Source organism: Chenopodium quinoa, unplaced genomic scaffold (genome assembly GCF_001683475.1).
Source record: "Chenopodium quinoa cultivar QQ74 unplaced genomic scaffold, ASM168347v1, whole genome shotgun sequence".
Classification (NCBI taxonomy): domain Eukaryota; kingdom Viridiplantae; phylum Streptophyta; class Magnoliopsida; order Caryophyllales; family Amaranthaceae; genus Chenopodium; species Chenopodium quinoa.
Genome location: NW_018743920.1, coordinates 5,775,286 through 5,794,386, shown reverse-complemented (window position 1 = coordinate 5,794,386; position 19,101 = coordinate 5,775,286). Strand labels below are relative to the sequence as shown.

Here is a 19,101-nt window from a genome sequence, read left to right as displayed (position 1 = left end):
AAAAAAAGTGTTTTTTTTTTCCTTTATTTATTTTTGGAGGTCATGGGTAAAGGTTAGATTAGGAAGGATCCTACTGAACCAGGTGAGAAAACAAATGTAGTTAATGAAACTCAAACTTGTTACCCTAAAGTCACAAAGTGAGTTTTGATAAAAAAATTTTAATTATATAATGGGCATATTTTTATCGTAGAATGTATTGGGTATAGGGTACTTAAAGAATAACATTAACGAATATCCAACCGTAAGTTAATATTAACACCGAAAGTCCCCACTAATGACAATTAGGGAAAGAAATTTCCTTACCATTTCCCACTATCCTAAATTGTCTAACCCGTTAACCTGGTCCAAACTAGCCGAGATATTTTGGCTCAGTACAACCCTTCGTCTTACCTGGAAAAAAAATAAAAGTAACACGGAGAAGTGGTACTCTACTACTTTGCAACTAACGAAGTGTTCCAGCAGTTGGGCAAATAGATTAGTAAAGTAAAGTCAAGGGACGAGACGAAGCACAGAAACCCTAAGATTTGAATCTGTATCTGGATCTCCATCTAGTAATGGAGAGGCGGGGAGAGTGTAAACTAGAAATACTGAGCTCAGTGATCGCACTGTGTTTGGTGGTGCTAGCCTGCGTTGAGCTCGGAGATGCCGCCACCGCTGTCGACGTATACCGTCTCATACAGTACGATCTCGCCGGGGCACCTTTCGGATCTCGTATTGCTAATCTTAATCATCACGCTGGCTCTTCTCTCACCGCTCCTAATGCGGATCTCTCTCGCACTGTTGTCATCATTCCAATTGCCGACCTTAATGTTTCCTCCGTTAAAGGTTTATCAATTTGCTCTTAGTTTGACCTCGTCTCGTGTTGTGTCGTGTCGTGTCATGTGTTACCAATGATATGATATCATAGTCGAATGCTGTTTTTATTATTACCTTTGCTTCTCTGGCTGTGAAGTGCTTTTAACTCAACCTTTAAATACTCAATTCTAAGCTTTAAAGGGTATCAATGCAGATTACATTGACCGGAAACAGCCCCTAGGCGGTCTGTTGTTTTTGCTGCCTTCAATTTTCCATTCCGAAAATAAAGAAAGCAAACCGGATGCTGATCACAACTCCGAAACGAGAGACAAATTGGTGCTGTTGGAAAGGTTGCTGGTGCATGCCAACATACCTGTGAGTTCACAAATAATCATCACTCTCATTGTTGTGCATATGATCACTTCAAAAGGATGTTTTAAATGATTATACTGTATATGTATTCGATATGTTACTATGTTCATATATGCCTATATCTATCTGCAATTTTAAAGAATAAATTGTTTTAGATTTTTTCGCATTTGGGCTTACTACATGCTGGCCATATGTTTCTGAATCCTGAGATTTTAAAGGCATCTATGTTTCTGTTTTACTATAAGTGCATCAAGGAAAAAGTGATAATCAATCGCAGAATCTTCCAGAGCTTATTGTGTTTCATTTTATGCAGTATCCTGTCTATTTTGCCTTTGAGGATGAGCACATCAAGGCTGTGCTGGCTGATGTTAAACGAAATGATGTGATTGGCCAGCCGGCCACAGCAACTACTGGCGGGTGAGTCTATTGTTCTTCTGTTGTGCCTTTCTTTTGAAGCTCCTTTTCCAGCAAGTAGGTTTAGGGGACCTTGTTCTGGATGCTGATCCTTTTTGTGTAGTATTAAATTTGCCAGTTTCACTGAATTATTCCTATTAAGCAATTGTAGCTTTACTATATTGAGAACCTGCCTGTTGTATAATTTTTTTTTGCATAATTTGATTTTCTTTCAGTGCTTTGTAGATATTTTATTTGCTGTCTTTTGACATGGGAGAACCGTTCCTTTTTACTGCCTGATAATTTGGTGACTTTCATTCATGGATGCCTTTTCATTTTCTTTCTTAGCAAGAACCGGAACTCTTACTCTTCCTCCACCTTTCTCTTTGTTATCTAGTCAAATATCTCCTGAGCCGCCTTTTGACGGAATATTTCAGGTACAAGCTTGTTGTTTCAACATCGGAAGCAAGGAAGGTTTCTTCTCCCAGCATTACAAACATTCAGGTAAACTCCTAGGTTGCTAAGTAATATTGCCTAGAGATCTTCATTCAGTTTTGCAGTCAATCATTTTTCCAAGATTCATTGATCATGTAACATTATCTAACATTATCTATGGGCTAATCTGGTCTCCGGTGTATGTCTTTTTCATGCAAGCAGTTATTTTGTACCTGTTTAAGACTTTTTTTTAAATGTAGTTAGTAGCCTGCTTTTGATTCAAAAATATTAAAACTGCATGGTGATTATGACAATTAAACTTATGTGGCATTCGACATGGATTAGCCTACTAATTTTACCAATTGCTCCCTTCTTGTGGAACCTTATCTATCTGATGAAACATGACATCTAGGGTATGTTTGGTTTGATTTCAAATGTTTTCATGGAAAATGATTTTTCCATTTTCCCTCGTTTTCTTTTGTTTATTTCATAAAGGAATGGAAAATTTTCTCAATGGTGGAAAATTATACTTCAATTTTGGAAAACATGTTCCTTTACAAAAGAAGGGAAACCACCTGTTCCTCCCCTATCTTTACCTCCCTTTTACTTTCCTCTCAAATATCCTCACCTTTCCACCCCTATTTTTTATTTTTAATTTCTCTATACTTTTCTTGTAAGGAAATAAACAAAAGGAATTCCTTGAAAATGTGTTACATCGAATCAAATGGAGCCTTAATGCTTGCATATTCTAGTTATTTTTTATTGTTAAATAGCTCTTGGCGCTGCAGGGATGGTTGCCAGGATTGAAGCTGGAAGGAGATTCCAACCAAATTCCAACAATTGCTATAGTTGCATCTTATGATACATTTGGGGCTGCACCAGTGAGTACTATGATAGTCATATATGAAACTTTCGAATTCTCATCCAAGTCCTGTTTTGAAGACCTCTTAACTTAATTTTTACAGGCACTGTCAGTGGGTAGTGACAGTAATGGAAGTGGTGTTGTGGCACTTTTGGAAATTGCGCGACTATTTTCATCCTTGTATTCAAACCCAAAAACAAGAGGAAGATACAACTTACTTTTTGGGCTGACTTCTGGTGGACCTTACAACTATAATGGAACTCAAAAGGTACTTAAGTTTGGTGATCATATCTTCCATATAACTCACTTTCTAGTTCCAAAATCACTCTTGTTTCCTTTTTAGCAACTCTGGTATCTTCAGAGCATCAACATTTGCCTTTTTGTTGATCCTTGAATTCCTGTCTCTCCTCATCACGTATTCCATGATTCAAATTCTTTTGTTTATGTCAAAAACTTCAGTTGTCTGAACATTAATCTTGGCCTTCAATCTAAATTGACAGTGGCTTCGGAGCTTAGACCAGCGTATGCGTGAGAGTATTGATTATGCGATTTGTTTGAATAGTATTGGCTCATGGGACAATGAATTGTGGCTTCATGTGTCGAAACCTCCAGAAAATGCTTACGTAAAGCAAATTTTCAAAGTAAGTACATTGAGTGTTAAGCATGGCATTAAGCTAAAATCTTGTTTAATTCTGCTGCACGTCTTAGTGCTTAAAATTCCTCCTTTTTGCAGGATTTTTCTGATGTTGCTGGAGAATTGGGTGTTAAGGTTGGTTTGAAGCACAAGAAAATAAACATCTCAAATCCTCGAGTAAGTTGGTTTGCTAAGATGTTATATCCATAAAGGATGTACCTGGGATTTATAAAATTAGAAACTCCCATTCTCTATGGGCTATGGCTGCTTTGAATCGTCTGTTGTAATAATATTGAATGAGCAAAAAAGAATTTATAGTCAAAAGGTTCTGGAGTGGTGACAATTTGACAGTTTTTTTTTTCTTAGGCCTATTGTCAATATGGATGGTAATTAAACAGAAGAATATTGTCAGTTTGTAGTTTCAGTCAAGGCCACGTCAGATTATTCACACAATGGGTCAAAAAGCCAGTTAACTAGGGATATGTCTTTAGGTTATCCTTTACAATGCAGTGCCTAGACCCGTTGTTGAACCTCTTGTCTTGCTGTAGGTAGCTTGGGAGCATGAACAATTTTCAAGGCTAAGAGTGACAGCAGCCACGCTTTCAGGACTCTCCTCTGCACCTGAATTTCTGGAGAATTTTGGGGGTCTTTCTGATAGCAGGTAACTCCACCTTCCTGGAATGTGAACTGTCCATTCTGAAAGTGGTCCCCTTCTATAATTGCTGACTGTTGTACAGGCATTTGGTTGATGAAACTGCTGTTATCAGAGGCGTCAAATTAGTGGCAGAGAGTCTTGCGGTAAGTCTATGCTTTTTAGTTATATTTGGTGGGTTTGTGGCGCTACTGTACAGTACTATGTTAATCGGACGGCTAAAATCGCGAAGTGTCCGTGTCGACACGACACGGACACGGGACACGTGTCCGACCCTTCCATTAAGAGTGGAGAGGATAAAATAGGAGAAACATGAAAGAAAAACACATCTTGTTTGAAGACCACCGTTGATATAGCCCATATAGAGAAGATGGAGAGAAGAAGATTGCCATTTATTAGGAGAATTTACAGAGGAAAGAATAAAAAAAAAATAGGGGTGGACTTAATGAAAATTTTAAAACTTTTGTAATATGTAATTTATTTATATAAATTTAAGTGACATATTGCCGTGTCCCTGTACCCGTGTCCAAATATTGGACAGAGTCCTTGTGTCCTAAAATTTTGGAGCTTACCGTATCAGACACTTGGACATGTGTCCGTGTCTGACACTTGTTCCTGAGTCCATGTAACATTGGTACAGTACTTATGTTCACCTTTACCCGAGTTTATTGATTGCCACCAAACTGGCTCTTTTGTTTGCCTGTGATGTTGTGAAATAGAAGTAATAAAATGAAAGCTAAAAGACAAGTTATCCTTTAAAAAAAAAAAATGCCATTTTAGGATTGGGCCAGAAAGTCCCTTCCGAGTTTCTACCGAGGAAAGAGCTTCCTCTCTTTCTTTCGAAATTTCATATTTAACTTGAGACCATAATACATGATACGACTTCCCACAAGCAGCCAGAGAAGATGTTTTCCCATCTGTTGACCCTGTAGACAAAGCACACACACCTCAAGGGAAAGATGATTATTTTGGCTGCTGAATTTGCAGATCATCATTTCATCAATGGTGTTGAGCCTAGAGAACAAGCCATCCACATATAGGCTTTTACCTTCTCCAGGACCTTAGCTATCCCAAATAAAGGAGGATAAAGGAAATGTGGAAAGATGCAGGGACTTTTTGATGCAGAGGTCTCTAATAATTTTTTTAATTTAAATAATTCCTGTTATTTATTTCTTATTTAAAAATACATTTTGGGGGTGTTTATAGTGGGAAAATTTTGAGTCAAGAATCTTAATTATTATTCAAAGAATTTTAATCATCATTCAAGTAGTAGCTGCCTAACAAAGTGTTCCAATTAATGCATGTCCTCATTAAGTGTAATTACTGTAAATCTATATAGTTAGTTAGTAACTCATAATCCAGTCCTTGGCGGCTAGCTTGTAACTGTTAAAAACAGAAGTTGTGCAGGAATACAGGTTGAATCAAAATCAAACATTAGCTCCATGTAGACATCAGATATTTATCAAACATTAGCTTCACGTTTGACTATTGTTAGCAGTCTTGCCTGAGCATGTTGTTATTTTGTAGGAATCTGATAGCTAACCTGTAGCGTTGTGTGAGACTATGCACATTAAAGTTAATTTGGTTGTTTTGCCTTGCTTTTTCTTCACCTGGGGTCTAAGCCTATGCCCATCCTTATTTTCTATAGCTTAGTTCTTGTTTATTTGTATTATACAAATTTTGTTCTCATAATTTTTAGAGTGACCACCAGCATACTGATGTGAATTTTTTTTTTTTCCTTTTTCTTGAGCAGAGGCATATATATGGGCTTGAAGAAAAGAATATTCAGATCTTTGCAGAAAACAGTAGCCTAGCAGTCAATCCATCTTACATTACTTCATGGTTAATCCTTTTATCACGGACACCTCGAGTTGCCCCTTTCCTTCCAAAAACTGATCCATTCATTAATGCTCTTAGAAAGGTGAGCCTGCTGTTTGTGATTTTTCTATGTTTTACTATATATGTGCATATGAATTTAGTGTTTTTGATGAAAAAAATATCTTGATATCTAGGGTAAGCACATACTTTTAATAAGACGACTTACCATATTCTGTTATTCCTTCACCTATATTCTTATGTTATGATTCTTGTATGACATGTGAAATTATATATCCCTGAAATTTTGCGGATTATTCAAATTAGTTTCCGTATAAATTTGTAGTAGTGGTTTCCTTCTGTTGGGTCCAGTGTTTGAAAAGGCGCGCCTTCGGCGCAAGTCGTTAGGGGTCATGCACCTTTTGTGGTCCAGGCAAAGCGATTTTGATGAGGCACAGCTAAGGTGCATGGAGGCTCGCCTAGGCACACTATGGCGCAGAACAATTTTTCAGAATTTTATTTAGTTATTATTTATTGTTTATTGTTTATTGTTTATTGTATGCGCCTCACCCTCACTGAGGTGCGCCTTAGGCACAGGGTGCTCTGAAACACATTGGTGCGCCTTGGTCCTTTTTATACATTGGTTAGGTCTTGAAAAGGCATCAATCAACATTTGTAAGAGCTAAGTTCTTTGCTACCTTATTGCCTTCCTTGTTAAATTACAGGGGAATTAAATAGATTTTATAGCTGGGAATCTGGTGTGACCAGTAGTATGACTAGTATCTGAGCAGATCTTTCCATATTCCTAGCATTGACCGTCAGATCTTTAAACAACCTGATCCCAGTAGGAACTCTTGGAAGCACACACATGACGCATCCTGTGATATATACTAGCAATGCCAAATAGCTGCTGCCACTGTTTGGTCAGCCTGGGAGACTTCACCTTCTATCTTCTTGTAAGCAGGTAGCCATAATGTTGCTATCAGTGAATTACTTACCTTCTGTTATTATCATCTAAATACCCAAGCATAACTTAACTTGGCTGGTTCAAATCTTCAACGTTTACCTTTTATCAATTAGTTGGAGGCATAGACCATCTGTTAGGGCTTGGTTTTTAGTCACAAGTAGGTTTGCTTTTCCTATTTTTTTCTTACATGAACCTCATTTACAACACACTTCCTATATTTTTTTTTTTACCATACATAACCCCACTTACAATACTATCCCTTCTACTCCCTCTCTCCTACCCTCCTTAATAATTGTGCAAATAGTAATTGTAACAAAATTAAAGGATCAGAGGCAGTACAATCTTCTTCTTTTAAAATATCAATTGACAAATCCCAACGTTGAGTGCCATGATTTTTATAGACCGGCAAAGGTGTGATATACAAGTAGATTTGCTGATGGAGCTTTTAATCAATAGAAAATGTGACATGCTCAAAACCAAGTATCATATATGCAAGCATATATGTCATATTAAATCACAAATGTGTTATATAAAAAATTGCTATAATTTGCAAGTTTGCCATTTTGATACATATAACTACATATATATCAAATTATCAATTGAATGTTGGAAATTTCCCTTACAGCATTTATCAATTACCATTTGCATGCATTATTTCTTATAAATACTGAATCTATCAAGAATCACGAGAACAAGAATAATGAACAATCCAAGTGTTACATAATAATAATTAACAAATTGTATCAGATGCCTAAACTCTCTCTCTCTCTCTCTCTCTCTCTCTCTCTCTCTCTCTCTCTCTCTCTCTCTCTCTCTCTCTCTCTCTCTCTCTCTCTCTCTCTCTCTCTCTCTCTCTCTCTCTCTCTCTCTCTCTCTCTCTCTCTCTCTCTCTCTCTCTCTCTCTCTCTCTCTCTCTCTCTCTCTCTCTCTCTCTCTCTCTCTCTCTCTCTCTCTCTCTCTCTCTCTCTCTCTCTCCTCTCTCTCTCTCTCTCTCTCTCTCTCTCTCTCTCTCTCTCTCTCTCTCTCTCTCTCTCTCTCTCTCTCTCTCTCTCTCTCTCTCTCTCTCTCTTCTCTCTCTCTCTCTCTCTCTCTCTCTCTCTCTCTCTCTCTCTCTCTCTTCTCTCTCTCTCTCTCTCTCTCTCTCTCTCTCTCTCTCTCTCTCTCTCTCTCTCTCTCTCTCTCTCCTCTCCTCTCTCTCTCTCTCTCTCTCTCTCCCTCTCTCCCTCTCCTCTCTCTCTCCCTCCCTCCCTCCCTCCCTCCTCTCTCTCTCTCTCTCTCTCTCTCATTACGAACAATGCAAGTGCAAGTGAGTGACAATAAGGAAAAGGTGGTTAACTATAAGAAAAGGGTAAATAAAACAGCAAAGATTGTGGAAAGGTGTAAATAATGTTGGGATAGATAATAAAGAGGTTTGCCAAAAATTTACTTTGCATTTAAGTAGAAGTGAGTAGAACAATCGCCAAAAAAAAAAGAAGGTAAAACACCTAATTGAAAAGTAAGCGGAACAAAACATTAAAACAGAGATTGTATTTTTATTTCCTTTTATTTGTCCCCTCTCTCCTTTGATTTGTTCTCTCTAATTGATGCTAGGACAAAGATTTAGGGTTGTGTATTGTTAGATCAATGACATTATCATTGACTATGAGATTAGGTCAGTGACATTGCATGGGGACTATAATTATAAGTGAAGTTACAAACTTTTTCATCTAATGATTCTAAAACATTAATTACTACCTCCGTTGCTTATTTTGTGCCACTTTTTCCTAAAATGGAAACTACACATTATGTGCCTTTTCTTTCCTTTTTTAAACTAGTGAACAACTCTAAAAAATAAAATATTTAAATGCAGAAAGAGTTTATGGTATGCTTATCTATGTTATTTACAGTTTTCTTTCTTATCCACATAGATTAGCTTCAGGTCTTGCTATATTTTATGACCTATACAAAAATCTCTAGATTTTACCCAAAGAGTTAAATGTAATGGGTAGAATTAGTAGATTTAAACTGCATTTAGTTTGTGTAAAAAAAAAGTGCTCTCAGTTACAAAATTCTTTCTTTCTTTCTTTTTTTTTTTTTAACTGTTCTCTCACCTCTCTATTTGCACTCAGGTTTGGCACGGCACATACTACAAAGCTCACTTTTCGTGGCTGTGCCAAGTCAAGTAACCAAGGCCTGGAACTAATGTGTGGCACAACCCACTAGCTAGAATTAGTAGGTTTAAAGTGCTCTTAGTTACGAAATTCATTCTCTCTTACTGTTTGCTCATCTCTCTCTTTCTATCCTTTTTGTCCATGTTCATTTATTGAACAGTGAACAGGAACAGTGAGCACTACACATTAAAGTAGTGTAATCTGATATACAACTCTATTTGCACTTGGGTTTGGCACAGCACATACTATGCAAAGCTCACATATCGTGTGCTGTGCATAGTGAAGTAACCAAGGCCTAGAACTAATGTGAGTGAGAGACACAACCCACTAGCTTCACTAAGCGCATTTCGGCACTGTTTGTTCGGGTTTGCCATCCAGCTCACATTTTTTTCCCTACCAATGGACATATGACTTTGGAATGTTTAGAGACTTATTACATGAGTTTTTTGTTCCCATAGTATTTTTTAAAAAGCAAAATGCTGTGACCTAGACATTTCTTGATAGCACTGATAGCTTCATAGTCGTAAAAAATGTGATAGCTTCACAGTAAAGGTATTACTGCTTTACTATTACCCTGTCAAACAGTGTACCCTTTAGAATGAAGCTTTTTCCGTCAATAGTTTGGAAACTGCTGCTATCTGAGATTTACATCTTTGTATATATGCGTGAGGAGCATGCTATTTGATTTGCTGTGACATATTTGCAATAGGACCTCCCACTAATTTACTCTTCTGTTCGCAGGAACTGGCAGAGCATACAGCTGAGGTGAATTTACAACATGAGAATCTTGATGGAATTTTCACTTTCTATGATTCAGCAAAGGCCACTCTGAATATTTACCAGGTGTCCTTTCTATTGTCAATGTATAGCAGTTGCTGTTCCCATGCCTAGGTTTCTATGCAAACAGTTATTTATCCCCATTTATATGAGACTAAATTAATTTGGATTGTTGCAGGTGGCTAGTGTCACATTCGATTTGCTGTTGTTGCTAGTTCTGGGATCATACTTGATAGTGCTATTCAGTTTCCTCGTCATTACAACCAGGGCGAGTAGCCTTTCTCATTTTCCATGTTGAAAAATGCATGATAATAGTCTTGATAGTTGTGTTTTACAGGCTCTTTGACATTAATTCATTGTTGTTAACCTTATTGTATCTGTCCAATCAGGGCCTCGATGATCTCATCAGTTTATTTCGAAGACCACCTTCCCGGAAAGTGAAAACAGCCTAATCCTACAAAAAGGAACTGTTGAACATCGTAAAGCTTGTTGCACACTCAAAGGCAACGATTTTTTCTTGCAGCCTAGACTGATATCATTTTCCTCCAGCCTGAACCATAAGTGCTGCTGTTGCAGATTTGTTGTTGCTGGTGCTTTTGTAGATTGTAGATCCATCTACAAATAGGAAGAGGCTTCCCATCTCTTGTCGTTTCACAAAGAAAACACTATATATGAGGACTTGGTGCATTATTGCCAAGCAAAAGTTTTGTTGTAATGACTTGAACAGCATTTGGTTTTACCGTCTACAAATTGAATACCCTCCACTGTCTGTTCTGTTAACAATTCTTACAGAAGGTTCCTTGTTCTTTTCCTGTCAAGGAAGCAGAAATTCAACTCTGGCTCCAAGTTTGTGTCCGATGTTAATCTGTACTACAGGAATAGCTTGGAATCTGGTCATGACTGACGAAGAGTTGATCTATAAGATGTGTTTTTCTTGGATCCTCAAAGAGGTTTGGGTTTAAATGAAGAATACAGTATAAGTATGGTCAAGCAAGATTATAATAATTCAAGTCTTGGCCAAGTTTCTGGATAGCAAATCAAACTAGTGAACTACGTAGTAGTAGGAATCTATGAAAGCTGATGCATGACATCACAATGTGCTGTTATTGTGCAGTTGGTGATTTCTAAAGGAGAAATGTCTCAAACCTAATACCGAGTTAAAAAAAAATTAAAAAAAATTGTCCGTGATACGAATGGATTTTTTTTAATTTTTTTATATTTTTATCACGACAGACTTTGACCTCAAATTTTTTAAATAGCGAGTTAGCAATGCCATTTAGATTTGTTATCCATCCCATTCATCCTTCCCCTCCTTTAATGAAGCAGTAAAATAGTAAATTTATCGCGTTGTAATATGTGAGTTGTTGCTTGTATTTACTTTTCATAAAGTACGATTTTGTCAATAATAGTTTCTTGCTTGATATTACAGAGCTTTTGAGGATTAAATGCTATGCAACACAATTAACTAAAATATTTTCCCTCTTTTTGGAAGAGTGGAGGGGTAGGGAGGGGGTAGATCATGAGATCATATCTGGTTCATAAACAAATATAGAACATCAGCTTGGTAAGGTAATGTAATAAATTCGGGTAATGTAATTTACACAGCATCCATGTCTCCCATCAAATCCACCTCGTCCACGAAATTGCTATACACAACACTTGGGCACACTAGGAGCCTTGGAGTGGAGGGGAGGGGGGGAGGGCATGGAAATTGCAACTTTCAGGAGTGGTGAGCATTCAATAACCTTCGATGCACCATGTCGATAAACTGATCATCCTGTATCATAGAAGGATATCTTTAGTGATAAAATATCAAACAAGTAAAAGATAACTAGGGCAAACAACTTGTAACAAATTAATGAATGGAAATAAACCCTAATACACAGATAACAAATAACAAATTTAATAGCTAAATAAATATGACAAATATCCCTTAGACCATAAATCCATAAGATATAGACTTAATAGAGGTAATAATTTAAGGAAATTTATACTTTTCTTAGCTAAATGTAAGCAATTTAAGGGAAGGCTCAATCTCAAACACATAAACTTAAAAAGAGTAACGCATATCTTATTGACAAGTAAGGAAGGCTCCCAACATATCTTTAAATAGTAAAATAGGACTTACTAGATCTGAAGCCAGTAAACAAGTACCAAGGATTGAATTTTTCAAATCAACATAGATGTCAAGTAAGCCGTGGCTCTATTTTCTAACACATAACTTGAAGCTAAAGTAAAAAATTCTGTTACCTATAATCATAGACCCCGCTGTTGTAAAAAAAAAAAAAAAAATCATAGACGTAGCCATACACAATTAAACACAGATTTGAAACCCACCTGAATAAGCAACAATAGAGCTTCTCGAACCTTCTCTCTGCTTACGACTGGCCCAAAATTAGGAGAGGCAGCTGATGTTGGAGTAAGAGATTGGGGTGGAGTTGGGGGAGGAAAAGGTTGGTGGACTGGAGCAACACAGGGAAGTTGAAGATTAGGAGGGTGCAGCGGAGGAGCAGTTGACACAGATGAAGAAACAGGCAGCGCCATAAATGGATAGGTGGCAGGAGGAAGACTAGAAAAGGAGGATGGTTTAACAAGATTTGTCAAATAATTGTTATTGCTGTTTGGCTCTGATGTATCAAGCAGAGACAGCAAAGAAGCAGATGTTAAGGTAGCATTAGATGCTATTTGTGCTGATGGAACCATTGGAGGCATATTGACTGGCCGACTAGCAAGGATGGCAGTTACAGAAGGCTTCTGGAGTTGTCCTGTAATTGTAGAAATTGAAGGATTTCCCATATTCATAGCTGACTGCAAACATGAAATCAGTACCAGTCACAGAAAAAGCAAATGAAATCCTTCATTAGATTGTAAATCATTCAAATTTCCCAAGCTGAAGAGAAAAAGGCTTAGAAATACACTGAAGAAGTTCACAAAGGCGGGATCATCAGGGGCATCATGAACATTTGTGGTAGTTGACGGCAAAGGCTCCAATGGACCATCCATAACAGCCATGGTTGGTACTGCCTCTAGTTCTTCAAATTCACTGCAGCAGAATACACTTGCTATAACAAACTTTAACAGACCAGCAATATAGACAACATCATTTCTATGTACATGTACTTTCAGTACAAGAGGGCCAAATATAGAGGTTTAATTAGTTACAGAAAATCACAACTATACAGTTGTTCAATTGAAAGCAAGCTATAATAATGTACACGAGGAGGGAGTGATGTAGCACAGATAATGTGCACTTTGACTTCCTGAGTTCCAGGATATTTTACTCTGGTTGAATCTCACCTCTTTAAAAGTCCCCAAGCCCTGAGAGAAGGTAATCAGTTGTCTTCCCCCCTCCCTAAAGAAAAAATGTCCACACAATCCATTTCCCTTAGCCAAAAAAAGAAAACAATACTTCTCATCATCACTATTGTCTACGTAGAAAGAGGAGAGGGTCAAGCTCATGCCTTTACTGAGGACAGAAAAGTACACCTCCCTGAGAAAATGGTGTATACACTTCCTCTCTTCAGTGGTCAAAGTTATGATTTACAGGCCATAAGTTAGACAGGGTAGTACCACTTTACATCTTTCAGTTTGAAGATATTTGCACCTTTGTGACTTAGTACAAAACGTAATATACCTCACTTTATAAAAGGTAGTATCTACAGAAGGTAAGTCACCTCAGCTTGATACTATAACAATGCTCGTCAAGCCATAATATAGTTCTCATCATTTATCCAACACGAGAAAAAACAAATTGACTTGATATAATCTATAAGGGTTCAGTCTAGACCTCTTTATCTCTTAGACAAACAAAAATTACAAGGGAGAGACAGAGAAGGAGCCAAGTACCCAAGATAGAAAAAAGGGGTATGACACTTGTAAGTTGCAAGCAGTTTATGACTGTAATATCCGACATTACAGCATAGATGTACATGAAATTTACCTTTTAGATGGAGCTATATTGGGCTTAGTGGGCACCTTAGAATAAGCGTTAAGTATCCTGGAAGAAATAGCATAGGACACAATTCATAGTAAGATATCTTCAATGTTAATCAATTATATTATGAAGTTCTAAAACCAGTTCATGTTATTGAAGCTGTAGTTTTACTAGTTTTGGACTTAGGGACATAAAGATACCTGTCAAACAGATTTGCCACCTCTTCACATTCACGAGCATTATAAAACCAAATACCATTTACCTCTTGTGCAGCATTGCGGTATAATAAATATGGTAACTGGATTTCATACTCAAAGTCCCCCAAAAGATTCTCTACTAGATTTTCTGCACATTTGAATACACAGCTTCTTCAAGTTCCAAGTCATTATAAATTAACGTAATCATAAAAACCGATTTCAAACATATCTAACAATCAATACAATCATTTTCCCGCCTGCCTATCCTTCTTTCGAGGGGGTAGTGAGTAATTGGGAGGGGGGGAGGGGGTGTCGTATTTGACAATTTGTCATTCAAATAAGAGGCCTCAGATTAATGGCTTCAGCAACATGGAAATACAAAGGCTGATTCTGGTTTCAACATGTGTGAAAATTGCGTCACCTACTCAAGCTTCTGCAAGTCATAATGAGGATAAAACCTTCCAAGCAGCAATCAAAGTGTCTACTTTCTATTATTCATTTTATTTAACACACTTATTTAAGCACGCCTGGTAATGCATACTTTCAAACCTTAACATCTTCAGTTGTTGATTAAAATAATTAACACAAAGTTTATATTTATTTGAAAGAATGATTCAAAATAACTTTAACCTGTGTTTCGGCGATTCATTACTATAAATTGAAACCGAGGCTGTTTGTTCCTGAACAAAAAAAACAACATAATAATAATAATAATCAATGAAAATTTGTTATTCACTAAGCAAAGCAAAATTATGATAACTCAAAAATAGCAAAATACAAAAAAAAAAAAAAAAAAAAAAAACAAAAAAAAAAAAAACCTTTTAACGACAAAAAGGGAGCCTTCGACATCCTTGCGACTCTGCAAATTGACAAAAGAAATAAAAAGCGAGGAAAAAAGAGAGAGACGGAAAACAGAGAAAGAGAGAAGATTACCCATTGGCTGAGTTCAATGTTAAATTCATAGAACGTAACATGAGCAGCAGTAATCAGAATCTCCTCAACAGAAGGATCGATGCGCTGAAGAACCGTCAAATTAAGCAGCTTTGTACTCTTCTGATCCAGATTTGGCATTACTTTTCCACTTTGAGCCATCTTTTGATTTCTAATGGAATCACAAAACCCTAATTTTATTTTTGATTTTGCAATGAATCACAAAACCCTAGCTTTATTTTGAGATTAGATTACACTGATGAATCAGTTATCTGCCTCTCTTTCTCGACTCTCGTTTGTTCTGTTTCGCTCCCAAAATGCGTACTCTCTTTTAACTTTTAACCCAAGCTTTTCAACAGGTTTCAGACGATGAGACGGAGCACGCCTCACAATATCATCACCTTAGTAGGTGAAAGCTGTAAATCAAGTTTATTACCTTAATATCACTAAATCAAGTTTATTACCATAATATTACCTTAATAAATTGACAACTTCCCTTCAAAAAAAAAAAAAAAAGAAAAAAGAAAATTTGACAACTTTTTATGAATATTACATACTCCCTCCGTTTTTATTTTAGTGCCCCATAGTACCCGCAAGATTTTACAATTCCAACCAAAACAAAACTATATTTTTTCTTATATATAATTCACAAACATTGATCAAAGTATGTTTAATGAATGGTACCAAAATTCCCAGTGGGACACTTAAAAAAACAAAGAAAGTATAAAGAAGCAAATTCAAGTTACTCAATTTGAGTAACTAACCAACTAATATTGTAATTTTACTATTAAAAAAAATACTAATATTGTAACTCAAAGGGCACGCTTGTCCAATTTCGCTCAAAAGTAAGGGCAAATTCGGAAAGTCGTGTTTTCTCAACTTAGACGATAGGAAAATAGTTATAGAAAGGGTCATAAGCGGCGAAGTTAGATTTTCCTTGGTGAACTCGGAAGTTTAATTCGGTTCCGGTGTTGATTTTGGTTGAGAATGACGGCGACTACGATGTTGATTTAGGCAGAGTCTTTTGCTTCAATTCCGCGAGTTACCGAAGTTAGGGTTTCCTTGGTGACACCTCCGAAGTTTAATACGGCTCCGGTGTTGATTTCCGCTGAGCATGTCGGCGACTCCGATGTCAACGCCACCTCCATTTCCACCACTTAAGGCGATTAAATGCCGCGAACAAGATCCTTTCCCAAAGGGGTTGATATGACCCTACTTGACATTTTTATTACTAGGGTTTGTTGTGGGGTTGTAATACCTCGTATTTTTATACGTATTTTAAATTAAAAATAAGTATTTCTTGAAGTATTTAAATAATTTGAAATGAATTATTTAGGGTTTTCATTAATCCGAAAAGAATGATTTTAATTAAAAGTATATTTTATTATTTAATAATCTAGAAAATATTTTATTTCATGATTTAAAAATATTGGGGCATATTATTTTATAAAAGATAATTTATTAAAAAAAAAGTCAAAAGTCTAGTTTGAGTAGGAAAAGGATTTTAAGGGAGGTAAGTAGGAGGTTATGAGAAAGGGTATAAATGCCCATCATATGCCTAGGGTGGAGTGCACCCAAAGGTAAATTCTCTCTCCTCTTTTTTTTTCCTTAATTTTTCCCCTTTCCCATTGATTAATTAATTTAATTATTTATTGTTTAACCACCACACACGTCGGCCACCACCACCAACCTTCTCCGGCGGCAGCAGCCAACAGGCAGCGGCGGCACAGGTGGTTGTGTTGCCTATTCACCGTTCTTAATTTTCTTAATCGCGTTTAGATTCTAACTCGTCCAATTTTTACAAAAAAAATAGTGTTTTTCGTGTGTAAACGACATTATAAACAAAACTCACTACTATAGTAGTGAGCACCACCCACTCGTGGCCAAATTCAGCCTCTAAATATGGTTTTCGGGCAATTTTTTATTTCAACGAAAGATTTATGTTTTTTTTTTTATTATTTTAATTAAATCTACCTAAATTAAACTATTGTTTTTGGGCTTTGTGGTGATTCTATGATGTTTAATAATAAGTATTTTATTTATAAATTTCAAATTTAGTTTTAGAATTAAAAAGCCCCAAAATTGAAAACCCTAGGTTTTTAAATTAATGTTTGTTAAGGGATTTGATTTTGGATGATCTAAATTATTGAAATAGGTGTTTAAAAACTTAATTACAGCAATTTAAGATGTTTTAATAATGCTGGAAATTTTCTTAATCAGCCTAAATTAAGTTTCTTGAAAGGATTTTTAATTACCCATTTAATTGGGAATAAAGTAAGAGTTTTAAATAAAATTTCAGCTTATTTTAAAGGGTTTGTGAGCGATTTAAAGAGGGTTTATATTGCTGGAATTTTTGTGTTAGAGAGGTATTAATACTCTTTTATAATTTTGGTTTGTAGGAGATTTCCAAGTGAGTGATTTTATTTAATTGTGGCGATTTTGAGATCATATTCGAGGTACGTTCGCGTACTTGGTAATGTTTAAGCGTATAGAAGCGTGCTAGGCTTTGTAAATTAATTCCAAATAGTATCATGATAGGTGTTGAATGAAATTTGTTGATTGGATTGATGTTGGTGAATGATTTAGATTTGGAATTTCCATGATGGAACTATCAATAGTGAAATTACTCTGAGTAGGAGAAGAACTCCGTGACTGATGACTGAAGGAAAGGGATTACTTCCTGCCGATAGTAATAGGTGGGGTATGGAATATTTAAGCGTTGACAATGATCATTTTCAACCTTAACAAGATAAGAGGTTAAGTATCTATAATCAGGGTACCACTGTCCATGAAATTTTTTATATTTGGAGTAATTTGGAATGTCCCCTGGTAAGTAGAAATCAGAGAACTTTGATTTGACAGCTAGATATGGAGGTTCGTCGGGAAGACAATGAATTATCATGGCGGAAATGCGATCAGGAAGGTCATAAAGCTTGTTTCCAAACACATTGCTCATTCGGGCACAATAAAACTGAATTTTGTTGACATAGTCAAATGGATGCTCGTGGTCTTTTTTGATGAGGGTACCAATTTGGATGAATTTGCTAGGAAGGATTGACATCCTGTAAGGAAAAGGTTTAGAAAAGAATTCCTTTCCCAAAGAAAAAAAAAAACAATACAGTTCTTGCATGAATTAGGTTCAATGTTCAATCAAACAATTTCACCTATTCTAATCATATAATCTCATGAATTATTGTTTGATTGAACATTGAACCTAATTCATGCAAGAACTGTATCGTTTTTTTTTTGGGAAGGGAATTCTTTTCTAAACCTTTTCCTTACAGGATGTCAATCCTTCCTAGCAAATTCACCCAAATTGGTACTCTCATAAAAAAAAAAAAACCATGAGCATCTGTTTGACTATGTCAACAAAATTCAGTTTTATTGTGCCCGAATGAGCAATGTGTTTGGAAACAAGCTTTATGACCTTCCTGATCGCATTTCCACCATGATAATTCATTGTCTTCCCGACGAACCTCCATATCTAGCTGTCAAATCAAAGTTCTCTGATTTCTACTTGCCAGGGGACATTCCAAATTACTTCAAATATAAAAATTTTCATGGACAGTGGTACCCTGATTATAGATACTTAACCTCTTATCTTGTTATGGTTGAAAAGGATCATTGTCAACGCTAAAATATTCCATACCCCACCTATTACTATGATATTCCGGCATGAAGTAATCCCCCTTCCTCCAGTCATCAGTTAGGGAGTTCTTCTCCTACTCAGAGTAATAATACTATTGATAGTTCCATCATGGAAATTCCAAATCCAAATCATTCACCAACATCAATCCAATCAACAAATTTCATCCAACACCTATCATGATACTACTTGGAATTAATTTAACAAAGCCTAGCATGCTTCTATACGTTTAAACATTACCAAGTACGTGAACGTACCTCGAATATGATCTCAAAATCCCACAATTAAATAAAATCACTCACTTGGAAATCTCCTCCAAACCAAAATTATAAAGGAGTATTAATACCTCTCTAACACAAAAATTCCAGCAATATAAACCCTCTTTAAATCGCTCACAAACCCTTTAAAATAAGCTGAAATTTTATTTAAAACTCTTACTTTATTCCCAATTAAATGGATAATTAAAAATCCTTTCAAGAAACTTAATTTAGGCTGATTAAGAAAATTTCCAGCATTATTAAAACATCTTAAATTGCTGTAAT

General features: G+C 36.2%; 2 protein-coding genes across 3 annotated transcripts; one reads left to right on the top strand and one right to left on the bottom strand.

Moving 5' to 3' along the window:
* Positions 1-398: 398 nt before the first annotated feature.
* LOC110688139 (nicalin-1-like) lies at positions 399-10,799 on the top strand. 2 transcript variants are annotated; one of them, XM_021864835.1, is made up of 14 exons: positions 402-825; positions 1,010-1,170; positions 1,481-1,584; positions 1,998-2,064; positions 2,784-2,876; positions 2,961-3,125; positions 3,358-3,498; positions 3,591-3,668; positions 4,040-4,152; positions 4,229-4,289; positions 5,897-6,064; positions 9,817-9,918; positions 10,031-10,120; positions 10,242-10,799. In XM_021864835.1, exons 1-14 carry the CDS (start codon positions 555-557, stop codon positions 10,302-10,304), a joined length of 1,677 nt encoding a protein of 558 aa, XP_021720527.1. In that variant the 5' UTR covers positions 402-554; the 3' UTR covers positions 10,305-10,799. The 2 variants fall into 2 exon arrangements, with proteins under 2 accessions (XP_021720528.1, XP_021720527.1); XM_021864836.1 differs by lacking the exons at positions 9,817-9,918; positions 10,031-10,120; positions 10,242-10,799 and adding an exon at positions 6,331-6,695 and having other exon boundaries at positions 399-825.
* Positions 10,800-11,190: 391 nt separating this feature from the next.
* On the bottom strand, positions 11,191-15,531 carry LOC110688140 (mRNA-decapping enzyme-like protein). The gene is made up of 8 exons (XM_021864837.1): positions 14,917-15,531; positions 14,802-14,842; positions 14,614-14,663; positions 13,987-14,131; positions 13,793-13,849; positions 12,769-12,895; positions 12,190-12,660; positions 11,191-11,629 (listed from the first exon to the last, which is right to left on the bottom strand). Exons 1-8 carry the CDS (start codon positions 15,073-15,075, stop codon positions 11,573-11,575), a joined length of 1,107 nt encoding a protein of 368 aa, XP_021720529.1. The 5' UTR covers positions 15,076-15,531; the 3' UTR covers positions 11,191-11,572.
* Between the last annotated feature and the right edge of the window lie 3,570 nt (positions 15,532-19,101).

Excerpts from the sequence above, each read along its gene's own strand:
- LOC110688139 (XM_021864835.1), top strand. The coding sequence starts at position 555 with ATGGAGAGGCGGGGAGAGTGTAAACTAGAAATACTGAGCTCAGTGATC. Across the intron at positions 1,171-1,480 it reads TGGTGCATGCCAACATACCT|TATCCTGTCTATTTTGCCTT; the intron begins GTGAGTTCACAA and ends CATTTTATGCAG. Across the intron at positions 3,499-3,590 it reads ACGTAAAGCAAATTTTCAAA|GATTTTTCTGATGTTGCTGG; the intron begins GTAAGTACATTG and ends TCCTTTTTGCAG.
- LOC110688140 (XM_021864837.1), bottom strand. The coding sequence starts at position 15,075 with ATGGCTCAAAGTGGAAAAGTAATGCCAAATCTGGATCAGAAGAGTACA. Across the intron at positions 12,896-13,792 it reads AATATAGCTCCATCTAAAAG|TGAATTTGAAGAACTAGAGG; the intron begins GTAAATTTCATG and ends ATTCTGCTGCAG. Across the intron at positions 11,630-12,189 it reads CTCTATTGTTGCTTATTCAG|GATGATCAGTTTATCGACAT; the intron begins GTGGGTTTCAAA and ends TCTATGATACAG.